General features: G+C 44.1%; 1 protein-coding gene across 1 annotated transcript in view; it reads right to left on the reverse strand.

The window, feature by feature from the left end:
* GNB4 (G protein subunit beta 4) overlaps positions 1-12,965 on the reverse strand; it is a 28,707-nt gene continuing 15,742 nt past the window's right edge. The window contains exons 2-10 of the mRNA XM_033150695.1: positions 10,938-11,045; positions 10,125-10,163; positions 8,541-8,647; positions 7,429-7,492; positions 5,390-5,552; positions 3,551-3,617; positions 3,254-3,455; positions 1,260-1,476; positions 1-183 (exon numbers count right to left, since the gene is read on the reverse strand). Coding sequence (XP_033006586.1) covers positions 77-183; positions 1,260-1,476; positions 3,254-3,455; positions 3,551-3,617; positions 5,390-5,552; positions 7,429-7,492; positions 8,541-8,647; positions 10,125-10,163; positions 10,938-10,994 — 1,023 coding nt within the window. The 5' untranslated portion in view covers positions 10,995-11,045 and the 3' untranslated portion in view covers positions 1-76. The remainder of the gene's footprint in view (positions 184-1,259; positions 1,477-3,253; positions 3,456-3,550; positions 3,618-5,389; positions 5,553-7,428; positions 7,493-8,540; positions 8,648-10,124; positions 10,164-10,937; positions 11,046-12,965) is intronic.

Below are 12,965 nucleotides of genomic sequence, written 5' to 3' on the forward strand. Positions count from 1 at the left end.
CAGCATTGATCTCTCCAGATCTTGGTGGAGAAGGTGTGCGTGTCTGTGTGTGTGTGTGTGTGTGTGTACTGCCAGATTAATTCCAGATTCTGAGAAAACTGTCCCAAGATCCTGTAGCTACAGCCATGCCGTCATCGGTAACTCCTAAGCAGCTGACTCTGTTGTCATGGCCAGCAAGAACACCTGGGGGAGAAAACAAAAATAACATTAGGACGGGTGGCCCCAAAAGGAGGTTTATTATTTACCACATTTGTTATCTCGCCATCTTTCCAATAGCTTGACAGCAGCATACGTAACCATTTCAACAGCTTCAACAGTAGGATGGCAAAGACAGAAACAACAGCCCGACGTCGTTCAATACGCTTCACAGCTGGGCAGGAATTAAAACCCACATCTCCCTAGCTCAAGTCCAACTCTCCATCCCACCATGTCACTTTAGGCTCTCCGGAAATTAACATGACGAAATGGACAAATTAGACATTGGTGTGAAAGACCAAGGATCAAATCCCAGGCTGGACCACATATACGTCGCCAGGAAGCCTGCTGCCCTTGTCTAAAGGTGCCATCATGTTGTGTCTGTGGCCTTTCTAGGAATTAAGCAACTGGATAGCACAGCTGTAAAATGTTCCCAACAGGACTCTAAATTAGTATTGTAACCAACTTACCATCAAGCAGCATTGGTCGTTCTGCTGATCTAGACGAATTCTCAAGTTTGAGCATGTGTAAGGTTAACCTGCACAGCTTTCATTCCTTTCAAGCTGAGGTTGTGCAAGAGAAGAAATTGCATCCAAAGCCACAAAAATACCCCTCCATTTCTTTAATCTGGACAGAATATTAAAGGTCTCGAATAATCCAGAAAGCCGTGAGTTTATGACTGACTGGGATACTGTGTCGCCCCATCACTGGGGTTCTCTGGGTGAAGAGTCTAACCAATAAAATGGGGGTGAGGCCGCTGTGTTCATGGAAGAAGATTCAGCTGGAGCTCCCAACTTGAGACTACTTCTTCCACCTCTCCCACCTTGCCAGGTATTGTACTTAAACCTCATATCTGCAGGAACTGTTGGTGTTAGTGGAATTATCCTGCTGTGGCTATTCTTATAAAATCAATGGACTAGCCAAGTCCTCCCACACAGCTCTTGGAGCTGTTGCCTCAAGCTAAGCAGCTTCCTTGGCTGCCAGTATGAGCTTTTGAACACGCAGGGCATTCCGCAGAGTGAACCCTGAAAGAGCTGCTCCTTTCTGTAAGCACGTCAACTAACCTGCACGCTCTCCCTTCAGGGAGTCCCAAACGTTGCAGTTGAAGTCGTCGTAGCCCGCCAACAAGAGGCGGCCGCTCTTTGAGAAAGCGACGGATGTGATCCCACAGATGATGTTGTCGTGAGAGTACATCGTGAGCTCCTGGTCAGCTCGCAGGTCAAACAACCGACAGGTGGCATCATCAGAGCCAGTGGCAAAGGCATGGCCGTTGGGGAAGAACTGGGAAGTGAAACGAGAAACAAGACGGGTTGTGGTGAAGAGAAACAAATAGGGCAACATCAGGAATTATTCTCCAAAGGGACCAGGTGCCTTTACTAAACGAGCTTATTTCCAGAGTTGTTGGCATCTGTCTGCCTCGGAACACAATGAAGGAGTGCCCCTTTGAGGGCGAGGTCAAGCTGTAGGAAGGTTGCAGAGCCTGCTGTGGCCGTAGAGGCAGAGGCAGGAGAGACAAGCTTTGTTGCAGCTGGGGAACATGAAGGCATGCTGCAGGTGCACCATGGCATTTCTTCTCTCTGCCCTCCTCCCAGAGGACATTTCAGAGTGGACAAATGTAATTTAAAGACTTGCAGCCCCTCCAGGCCTCTGTCTGGCCCTTACAACCCTCCCCAGGTCATTCCCCTCAATGGCTCTCCTCGCATGTTTCTTGCTTGGCTGGAATGAGCCCTTGAACCGTGATGCCTCTCACTAGCCAGCCTGGAGGTGTTTAGAGATTAGAAATCTCTCATCTTGGCCTGGCTGGGATGCAATTTTCTGTCTAAAGAGTCCCATCCATTTCTCTGCCCTTTTTGGCCTGTGGAGCCACCTAACACTGGCATGCGGCCCCTGGAAGATTCCCCACATGGAATGTGGCCCTTAGGTGGATGGTTCATTGCTCCTGTTATACTGCATGCTGGCTCAAAACCTGACTTTAGCATACACTTTTTTTAAAATGGCAAAAAGAAAAAGAAAAATGAACCCCTGGTTTCACTTCCCATCGTTTAATTCTTGACGTTTTACAGCAATTTAAAAATAAAAGTTAATTTGATCATGTGCGAATCTCAGGGATCAGAACTGCTGGATCAGAAAGACTGGCATTAATAGGGACTTCATGTTCTCCTGCTTCACCAGTGCCTCTTCACCACAAACACCCCGTGGTTGATAAGAGGCTTTTCTTCTCCTGTGTCAAACTGACTTTTTTTCTGTGCGCTTTCCTCACGGCAGCCAACCTGCCAATATTCCATGACCCACTCATCCACGTTTGACAACACTTGTGGCAGCTCCCTCAACACCCAGAAGTGCATGCGCATGACAGCGTCGTTTAAATTCATGATTTCCCTCTCGGTGTATTTGAGCATAGCTAGCCACTTACTAAAAACTAAGATCATGGCCACTGGCCCCATCACATCCTGGCAAATGGGGAAGAAATGGAGGCAGTGAGATTTTACTTTCTTGGGCTCCATGATTACTGCAGATGGTGACAGCAGTCACGAAATTAAAAGACGCCTGCTTCTTGGGAGGAAAGAATGACAAACCTAGACAGCATCTTATAAAGCAGAGACATCACCTTGCCGACAAAGGTCCGTAAAGTTAAAAGCTATGGTTTCCCCAGTAGTGATATATGGAAGTGAGAGCTGGACCATCAAGAAGGCTGATGGCTGAAGAATTGATGCTTTTGAATTACGGTGCTGGAGGAGACTCTTGAGAGTCCCATGGACTGCAAGAAGATCAAACCTACCCATTCTTAAGGAAATCAGCACTGGAAGGACAGACCCTGAAGCTGAGGCTCCAATACTTTGGCCACCTCATGAGAAGAGAAGACACCCTGGAAAAGACCCTGATGTTGGGAAGAATTGAGGGCACAAGGAGAAGGGGACGACAGAGGACGAGATGGTTGGACAGTGTTCTCGAAGCTACCAACATGAGTCTGATCAAACTGCAGGAGGCAGTGGAAGACAGGAGTGCCTGGCGTGCTCTGGCCTGGCGTGCACGACTAAACAACAACAAAGCCACTTACACAAACTGCATTGATGTCAGACATGTGCCCTGTGAAAGACTGCCTGCACATTCCGTCTCGAATATCCCAGAGCTTGGATGACGCGTCACAGGCACCCGAAACAAAGGTGCTCATGTCTGGGCTGAGAGAGAGACTCATTACATCACCGGTATGCCCAGTAAAAGCAGTAGTCTGCTGGCCAGTCTCAATGTCCCATAGAGCGCTGTGAGCAAAAGAAAAACATTTCAACACAGAAGGTTAAAACATGCAGTCCAGACAGTTCAAGGCATGTCACAAAAGAAAACCCAAGAAACTCACCAGGTGGTATCCCCTGAGCTTGTGACTATTTGGTTGTCATCTAGAAAGCGACAACAAGACAAATACCCTAGAAATGCGAGAGAGGAAACATGTCAGAGGCAAAATCCATCACTTAAGAAGAGATCCAAAAGGCAGATTGTGTGCGTTGTGCAACTGAAATCCAGTGCCCTGAAAATTTCAGCTTTTATTCATTTAAATTATTTTCAACCCTCAAGACTGCAAAGGTTTGGTGTTAGGTGGGCAACTCAGGAGCTGGGAAGAAGCTGCACAGATAAGTAGATGAGTAATTCTTCTCTATATGAAGGGTGGTGTATAAATTCTAATTCTAATAACAACAGTGCAGCAGCACCTAGGCTATATTGAGTCATACACTGGAATACGCTTCCAGGTGCCAACCTTAAATCTCCTATTCAGCTTCAGGCATAACACGTCTCTCTGCCAGCAACCATGCCTTAATTCACAAGGACTCAGCACAGTGGGAGAGCTGCCACTCCAGATTTGGCCGCAGCCTCTCCTCAGTCCAGCTGTGAGCAGGGACAGAGCAAGGAAACCATGCAAGATAGAAATAAAAATTAAAAAATAGTGTGGCTCCCCAAAGGAGTTCAGCCCTAAATATAAAAGAGGTTCCCCACCCAACTTAAAACAGCCAGCCAAATGTCTCGCAGAAAATATTTAGCAAGCATGCTGTTGTTGTTTAAATACAGTGTGTGTGTGTGTGTGTGTGTGTGTACTTACGTACGTACGTATGTACGTACGTACATACCGTACATACATACATACAGTATATCAAATGCTCAACCAACAGATGTTTAATGGTCGGGGTGCCCTACAAAGCCATGGGGCCTTCCCCTTTCAGCTGTCCACTGCCCAGTGTGGATCTCATCTCAGTTGAGCAGGAATTCCCAGGGCCAGACAGTGTGTAGCTCTCAACACACTTCACTTGGAACCATAAAATCATACATCTCAAACTATGTGCACATGTTGACATGTTTGCTTAAATGCACTCAGGTTGCAGATTCACCCCTTCTTGACTCTACCTTTTGACACCTTCACACAGAATTTGGACTAAGAACAATGGCTGCCCACTTCAAACTCTTTTATGGCTGCTATAGTACAGCACCGAGGACAGACCAGGTTGGGTTTTTTAAAACCCAACAACTGTCAGATTCAAAAACCTGGCGCCAAGGTGGACATAAACTTGAACTTGAAAAATAAGGTGCCTCTGAGCTAATGCTCAGTGCAGGAATTTATTTTCAGTACCACAACAAAGTAATACACAGTCCTTACCGAGAAATTCACCAGTTGTTCACAATCTCTCTTCCATATACCCATGGAATACAGCCTTGGGTTTGGACAGAAGAACCTTAGGCTACAATTTGCGTATTCAAATTCTGGTTTAAAGCCTGGCTTGTTGGGAAGCTATTCGTCATAGCTCCCCGGTTTGCACTTAATGGGAAGCTGCAATGAACTGTGGCTTCCTGGTTTGTTGTGCCACTGGCACAAAGGGAGAAGTGAAGCGGCAGCAAAAGGGCTATGCGTGAATGAAGTCATAAGGTTAAACCATGGATTGGCAATGACACTGACTGATAAAGACACATTAGCACAGCAATTGGGAAATGTATTTGGGGGGGGGCATTCAAAGTAGACAGCATGGAAGATGACCGGTTGTAGCACAACAGTTTCTGCCACAACAAATATGTCTAGTTACGCGTTTCACTTTCGACTCCTCTGCTCTTAGGAAATTACAGAAGTTCAAATAAAGTCACAATTTAGTGAACTGCAGGAGTTCAAATAAAGTCACCATTTCAGCGAAGCAAATAGAAACAGAAGGCTGCTGACCAGTATGGCCGGGTAGTTCTCTGCTCACTCGTACATTGCCCTCTCGTGTCTTCAGGTTGTATATAGAGCAGATGTTGTCCAATCCACCACAGGCGACGTAATTGCCAGATGGGGCGTACGCACAGGTCATGACCCAGGAAGATCTTAAAGGAATGGCATGCATCTTCAGGGCAGAAGGGAGAGAAAAAAACACAGGTAAGAGGGAGAAGGTGCCCCCTGAGCATGAATAAACTTCTTCCAGAACCATATGCAGGCTTTGCCAGGGTTGCCTAAACTACCACTGCTGCACTGAAAGATGCTGTTCATTCACAGAGCCTGCTCTCTAGATGATGAACCAAGATTTCATGGCGAATATTGAGAGAACAACATTATGAAGTGAGCGAATATATATTTATGTTGTCAAATTGCAACTTCCCCAATTTTACTTGGGTTTTCGTAAGGTCAGAACATTTTAAACAGGTGTTATGATGTTCCCCTCAAAAAGAAGTAAGCATCTCAGCAGGCTGCTCAATCATTGGGTCATCAAAAAGAAGTCAGTCGGTATTTTTATTTCTCTAAGCCATTATTAGTATTTTATTTACTAACTGGAGTTACATATTCCTGTGACAGATCGACAGAATATAGAATCACAATTAAAACACATGGCACAGAACAGTCTAAAAGACCAAGTGCTTTGTGTAAACCTCTTTTGAGGTTGGATTGTTGCTGGGGTGTTTCTTTGTTTTTACAGCCAGGCGGCATATAAATTTTATGAAACTGATAAAATTAAAATACATGCAGAGGAGTGCTTTCAGACATTGTAAGCAAGTTTTAAAACCAGCAGTCACTACTCTTTGCCCAAACACTGAAACCATTTGGCTCTGCTTTAGATTATGTTCCAATATATCCTACGTTTTCCTCAATTTACTGATAACCTTCAGTAACCTTCCCTGTGGCATAACATATTGTATTATTAATTTTTATTAATAATATTATTTAATAACTAAGCACTTTCCCTTGTCCTCCAAGCAAGCATGGAGAAAAGTGGATAGATCTGCCAAGTTCTGGTTGCCAAATTACAGCTACCCCTTCTGCCCAACCTAGAAGTGTGTGGTCCCCAGGCTTTCCCTTTCTCAAAGAGCAGGATGCTGCCCTTGACTTTGTGCTACACCTCTGAAGTGCAGCGTGAGGTTTGGGAGGGGGGGGGAGACGTGCCAACTCTCTTTCCAGCTCTAAGCTTGGAGCTGAAGATTGGGGGTACACTCAGTGTGTGCAGTGGGGAAGAGGGGTCTGTTTCTGCACTCCATGGGTGCTACAAATAACCCTCAAGCAGAGAGGCAAGTCCAAACACTTCAGCCACATCTCCAGCTCAGCGCTGAAAGTTGGGGGGAGGCAGAGAGGTGCCTCTGTCTGTAACTCTAGGCTCCTCTTGCTCATCAGAGCACATCTTTTCAAACCTGGCATTTTTATGGTCCCAAGCAAGTCCAGAAGCAAACAGAGACCTCACTGGGAATCAGAGGCAACTGATCTGCCAACCACTAAACAGATGCACAGATAGTCAACCAGACTAGACGAAGATATAGCTTCTGCTTTATCATGGGGTAAATTTAAGAACTGGGCGTATTTCAAAAAGCACCGCCTTTTCAGATTGCAATGCGGCTGCTTTATATCAAAGAAACCTGCCGTTCCCAAAATATACCTGTAACCTCACATCAACAGATGACACCCCACCCCTTCAGAAGTAGACAAGAGACCCAACAGTGTTTTCCCCAAGCAAGTGAGCCACAGTTGTTAAGAGCAATGAGATGGAAGAGTCAATGAGAGGCTTGAGTAAGTAAGACAAGTTTTGAAAAATAACAATAAACGAAAGCAGAGTTAGAATTATTGGAGGGCGGAGAAAATAAAAAGCAAAAGATTCAATAGAGGGGGGAAACGGAAAAAGTAGTACTTCAGGTAGAGAACAAAAATAAAATTAAAATCGCAGTGGAAACAAAAAAGCAAGCCCACCAGCAAAAATGCAAAAACGGATTACTTTTTAAAAAACAAAACAAAAACTCTACCTTGTTTGTTGTGTAACTATCCCAAATAATTAATTTTCCATCTTGGGAAGCGCTCACTAGTAGCCTAAAGATAACCACAAAACACACATACACACACAAAAAAGACATTATCAAGTTAACTTTGTGCCTCCTTTGCTAGGTTTCAAATTTGGCAAGCGTCACGTACAAGCACCCGGCCGTTCACCAAGACCCCGATTTTGCTTCTTCCCCTTGCAAGTCGCATGGTCTTGAAGCATCAGCAGAGGACGTCTAGGCCACATGTTGCAAAGTCAACCGTGCTTTACTTTTACTGAACTCCAAACAAATGCCCAACATTCTAGCAGGGGTGGAGAGATGGGCAGAAAGGGCTCAGACTGTATATTGTTATCTCCCCTTAAGAGCAGGCCTGAGGACCCAGGCTCAGGTACGGCAGGTTCCCCAAGTGCAATGTTCTCATAGGACTAATGCCAGATGTTCATTTACGTAGAGAGAAAGGGAATATGTGTTCCCCAGACAGCTTTCAGGTAGGAATAGCTTAGCCTGCCCTCCCTATGCTGATGGCAGTTTCTTAGTCATGGAGGAAATAAAAGGCGCAGGTTTTGCATACCCCAAACGGTCTTACTGATTGCAGCCTTACTAATTTTGGCGTGTGGGCTTCCATAGAAACAATTAAAACCACTTCTACCTGCATAACTCTTCCACCCCTTTTCTTGATGCAAGAGACAGAAAGAACTCTGGAAGCAAAATATATATATTGTTTAACCGCTAAAGGAGTTTCCAAGATTGTATGGCTTACTGAGGATGAACAGGTTAAATGCTTGCATCTGTTTTTAAGTGGGGGGGGGGCAACACCTTTTTTCAGTAGTATTTTCTTCTGGTATTTCTATATATTCAAGTCTAGTATTTTATGAAGCTTGTCCAAAGCATAGCTAAGACTCCCTACCAAATGACTGGGCCTTTAAGGGGGATCAAGGAATTCTTGAGCATATAAATGTTTTGCTGCTGTTTGCTGTGCTTAATTTATGAATATATTTCTAGCATGCAGGTGCTCATGTGGGCCTGCAGAGTGCACACGGCATTCCCCCAACAATGGCAAGAATCCTCCGACATGCACATTAGCTCTCTGTACAAACCTTGAATCGGATCCCCAATGCATGGCATATATTTTAGCTAAATGGCCTCTCAAGGTACGTCTTGTGCGCATCTGGATTCGGCCCACCGAGTCAAGGCTTGTGGTGATCTAGGCAGGAAAGGAGAAGAACATGCATTACTCCAAGCCTTCTCCTGGGGAGAGTAAGACTACAGGAAGATCTAAATACAGAGGACACTTTCACAGGTGAATCTTACAGCAGCATTTCCTTATTTGGAGAGGGACAGACCGACTGAGAACTGGCATCAATGTTATCAGGCTCCAGCTTCCAGACTGAATCTCTACGTGGAAACTCAGCATGTCGTAGAAGATTTCTGGTGCAGGTTTTAGGAGGCACTGCAGCAGATAGCTCCCATAGTAAATATCTCATGTGTGAAGGAGCCCAAGTCTATAACCAGGAGGTAACAGGGCTTCTGATAACGAATTAACCATTTAACAAGCATTATGCAATTAAGTAATAGCCACATTCCACAGTAACTCACTTTAATCAAGCCTGGTTGAAATCAAGTGAATGGGTTTTGCACAGAAGTTATTACTTTATTAGCAGCCGCAGCTTCATCCATTTCATTTATGAATTGAGGCATCTCAAAGCCATTTAAAACTTATATAAAACAGTTTCATATATAAAAATTACACACACACCAGTTTAAAAACAGCAGCAGCAGATACATAAAACCAATTCCAATCCACTATAGGTATCAGTTGGGATAAGTATATCCATTTGTTGAAAGTGGAATGTCTTTAGCAGACACTGAAAATGCAACAGATAAGCTGCCAGTCTGGTATATATTGTGGGGACCTTCAAAGGGCAGGTGCTTCCACAGGAAAGGCCCGATTTTAACATTGTACAAATGGATCTTCTGAAACGATGGTAGCTGCACGATGCCCTTGGTGTGTAGTGGGTATGTACTGGCTAAGGTGATATTTCAATTTCCAGGTTGCATGAGCTATGCAAGGCGCATAGTTGTTATTCATCCACGTGAATAAAAATGAACTACTACTGGACTTTGTGTCCTAAACCTTTTAGCTACAGCAATATCCCCTCCCTTGAAATGCCCCAAAAAGACTTCCCCACAGGCAAGAATGAACATCTTTGCCTTTTAGTTTATCTGGTTGTTTTATGTTTCTTTTTTCCCCCAACGTAATTTTTATTAAGTTTTCTCATAATTATAATTTAAACAAGAATGTACAACATTTATGAATTACGTATGTATACAAAGGTTTGCATCAATGAAAAAAAATACTCTTATGCTTATATCATATACATAGCTTATATAGTTTGTAAAAGAAAAAAAAGCACAAAAAACCACTTCCCCCCTTCTGCTTCCCCCTGTTCTTCTTCTGTTTTCTTTTGTCACCTATTTCCACGGATATATACTTCTTTATTACATTTGTCATCTGTCACATGTTATCAACTTAGTCCCATATTGTAGAACCTCTCCTTCCAATTGTTTTATGTTTCTGATACTGGTTTTATTTCACCCTAACTGTATATTTTAACGCAGTTAGCCTACCAGGGGGCTTCAGGCAGCAAGGTAGAATATTCGTTTAAATCACGCATACATACCTGAGCAAGAGTTGTGTCACTACACGCTTTTCTAGCATCCTTTAAAATAAAATAAACAAATATCAATCTACGCAGAAGAAATTGGAATTTGAAGAACAGTGTTATCATGGAGGTTGATTCCTCCTTCCTGGCACAGTAGCTTTCTATACGTACGCAGCGAGTTTTATCCTTGAAATGTGCGTTCAAACATGCCAAACACTACCTGAAGCTTAAAGTAGCTCAGTCCTGTAGTGCAGTCAAAATCCTGCACAAAAGCTCCTACAAACTAAAGCTTTCTTTCTCAGTCGATGACAAGTGCGAAAGAGATGATACTACCACACGCTGGCTTGCTCAGCCTGACCCCTTAATCTCAGCCTTCAATCCTGAACCCATCACGGGCGATAATGGAACTCAGAATCAGGGTATAAACACAGGCTGTCATGTTCGTTCTTAAGCCTGTGCTGGAGCATCGCAGCCACAGGGGGAAAGCTCACACATGCACCCTTTGACTCTGAATCCATCACAGGAGCTGAGCAAGACAGCTCTGGAAACCTCTCAGGAATGAATGCTGATTTCATTCACACATGCAGTGAGGAGACCCTAAGGAGGCCCAGCATTTGTATCCCAAGAGCTTTTAAAATAAAGCATCAGCCTCCCAATGGCGCTTTGCCCACCAAGTGAAGAACTCACGGAGGGAAAGGTGTTGGGAAGAGAAAGGAGGCGAAGGAGGAAAACTCCGATTTTTTTCCCCTCCTCACTTTTTCTCCCTCAAGATAGATGTTCACGGATCCCCACTTATTTAGCATCAACAGCATCAAAAAAGAAACTCCTTACTATGATTTGATTACGGAGTTGTTCCGCCTCGTGCCGCAACTGCTCCAGTTCACTCATTCTCCTGAATGAGTCTCTTTCCCACCTTCACTGTACTTTTGAAGAAGACGTCTGCCAACAAAGGGGGGGGGGATAAAGAAAATGACTGAATTTTTTTTATTAGTGCCCTTCATCCCTTTCACCACCTCTACTTGGGATACGTTACAATACCACCTCAACACTTGGCATTCATCGAATACATTTCAGGTGCATAACGTTTCGCACGCCTTGTCTCGGTAATCCTTACACTAGAACCCGAACAAGGAAGTCTGGATTGCCCTCCTGTCGGAGAAGGGAGGGTTGGGTGGGCTGGGCTGGGGAAGTGGCAGAAGAGAATATTGGTCTGCCCAAGGCCACCTTGCAAGTTCAGGGTCAAGAGGCAATTTCAACTAGGGAATCCCTTGCTCATAAACCTCAGTAAGGGAAAGACCCAAGATGATGGGAAAGATACAAGCATTTCTCCTTCCTCAGTTCTAATGCACAAGACACAGGGCACATGCAACACAGTCCAATAAGGCAGCCATGCATTCTGAACAGGAAACAAGCAAAGGTACTGGAAGCCCAAGGATAACATTTTGGCCATAGGAACAGTATTTTTGCCCAATGAGTCCTTTCTTAGCAGGCTTAAAATACAGTAACTCGTTACCCCCAAAGAGGGCTTTTGCTGGCATTTCACATTTTGTGTTCTTAACAAGCAGAACAACATAACTTTTATTTCATTCTCTTTATATTATTTATATGTATCATGGATATCTCTGGAAGCAGTAAATTGATGCGGCTCAAAGCTCTCAAAAGATGCTTCAGCCTCATTAGGCCCCGAGGTGAAAAATTAATTACCTTAAAAGCAGCTCTTTATTCACCTAACAATGCCATATTGGAGTGAATGCATTAGCTCCTTGAACATGGAGAGATCTTTTCCAGGAAGGGAAAGGAGCAAAGGGGTAAATTCGGATTCGCAAACATATCCACATGACACACTGAAAAATAACTTAGAATCATAGAGTTGGAAGAGACCACAGGGGCCATCCAGTCCAACCCCCTGCCAAGCAGGAAACACCATCAAAGCATTCCTGACAGATGGCTGTCAAGCCTCCGCTTAAAGACCTCCAAAGAAGGAGACTCCACCACACTCCTTGGCAGCAAATTCCACTGTCAAAACAGCTCTTACTGTCAGGAAGTTCTTCCTAATGTTTAGGTGGAATCTTCTTTCTTGTAGTTTGAATACATTGTTCCGTGTCCGCTTCTCTGGAGCAGCAGAAAACAACCTTTCTTCCTCCTCAATATGACATCCTTTTATATATTTGAACATGGCTATCATATCACCCCTTAACCTTCTCTTCTCCAGGCTAAACATACCCAGCTCCCTAAGCCGTTCCTCATAAGGCATCGTTTCCAGGCCTTTGACCATTTTGGTTGCCCTCCTCTGGACACGTTCCAGCTTATCAGTATCCTCCTTGAACTGTGGTGCCCAGACCTGGACACAGTACTCCAGGTGAGGTCTGGCCAGAGCGGAATACAGTGGTACTATTACTTCCCTTGATCTAGATGCTATACTCCTATTGATGCAGCCCAGAATTGCACTGGCTTTTTTAACTGTTGACTCATGCCAAGTTTATGATCTACCAAGAATCCTAGATCCTTTTCACATGTACTGCTCTCAAGCCAGGTGTCACCCATCCTGTATTTGTGCCTTTCATTTTCTTGTGCTTCTTGAAAAGGACGAAATTTAAAATACTTCCACACCCAATTCTTGTTAAAGGGATGCAAGGCATAATGGAAAAAGTTCCCATTAAAAGGTTTGAACAAAGTGAACACAACTCCAAGCTTTCAGTCTGTGTCAACCTCAGCAATGATGAGTTTGCTAGAACTCAATTCACACTATTATCTACCTCAACCTATTGAAAGTAGCTGTTTGCTCTTCTCACAACTTCCTTGAATTTCAGACGTGTGCCCAGGAAAGAGAGGAAGCAAAATTTTAATGTGCATAGTGTG

Source organism: Lacerta agilis, chromosome 5 (assembly GCF_009819535.1).
Source record: "Lacerta agilis isolate rLacAgi1 chromosome 5, rLacAgi1.pri, whole genome shotgun sequence".
Lineage (NCBI taxonomy): Eukaryota > Metazoa > Chordata > Lepidosauria > Squamata > Lacertidae > Lacerta > Lacerta agilis.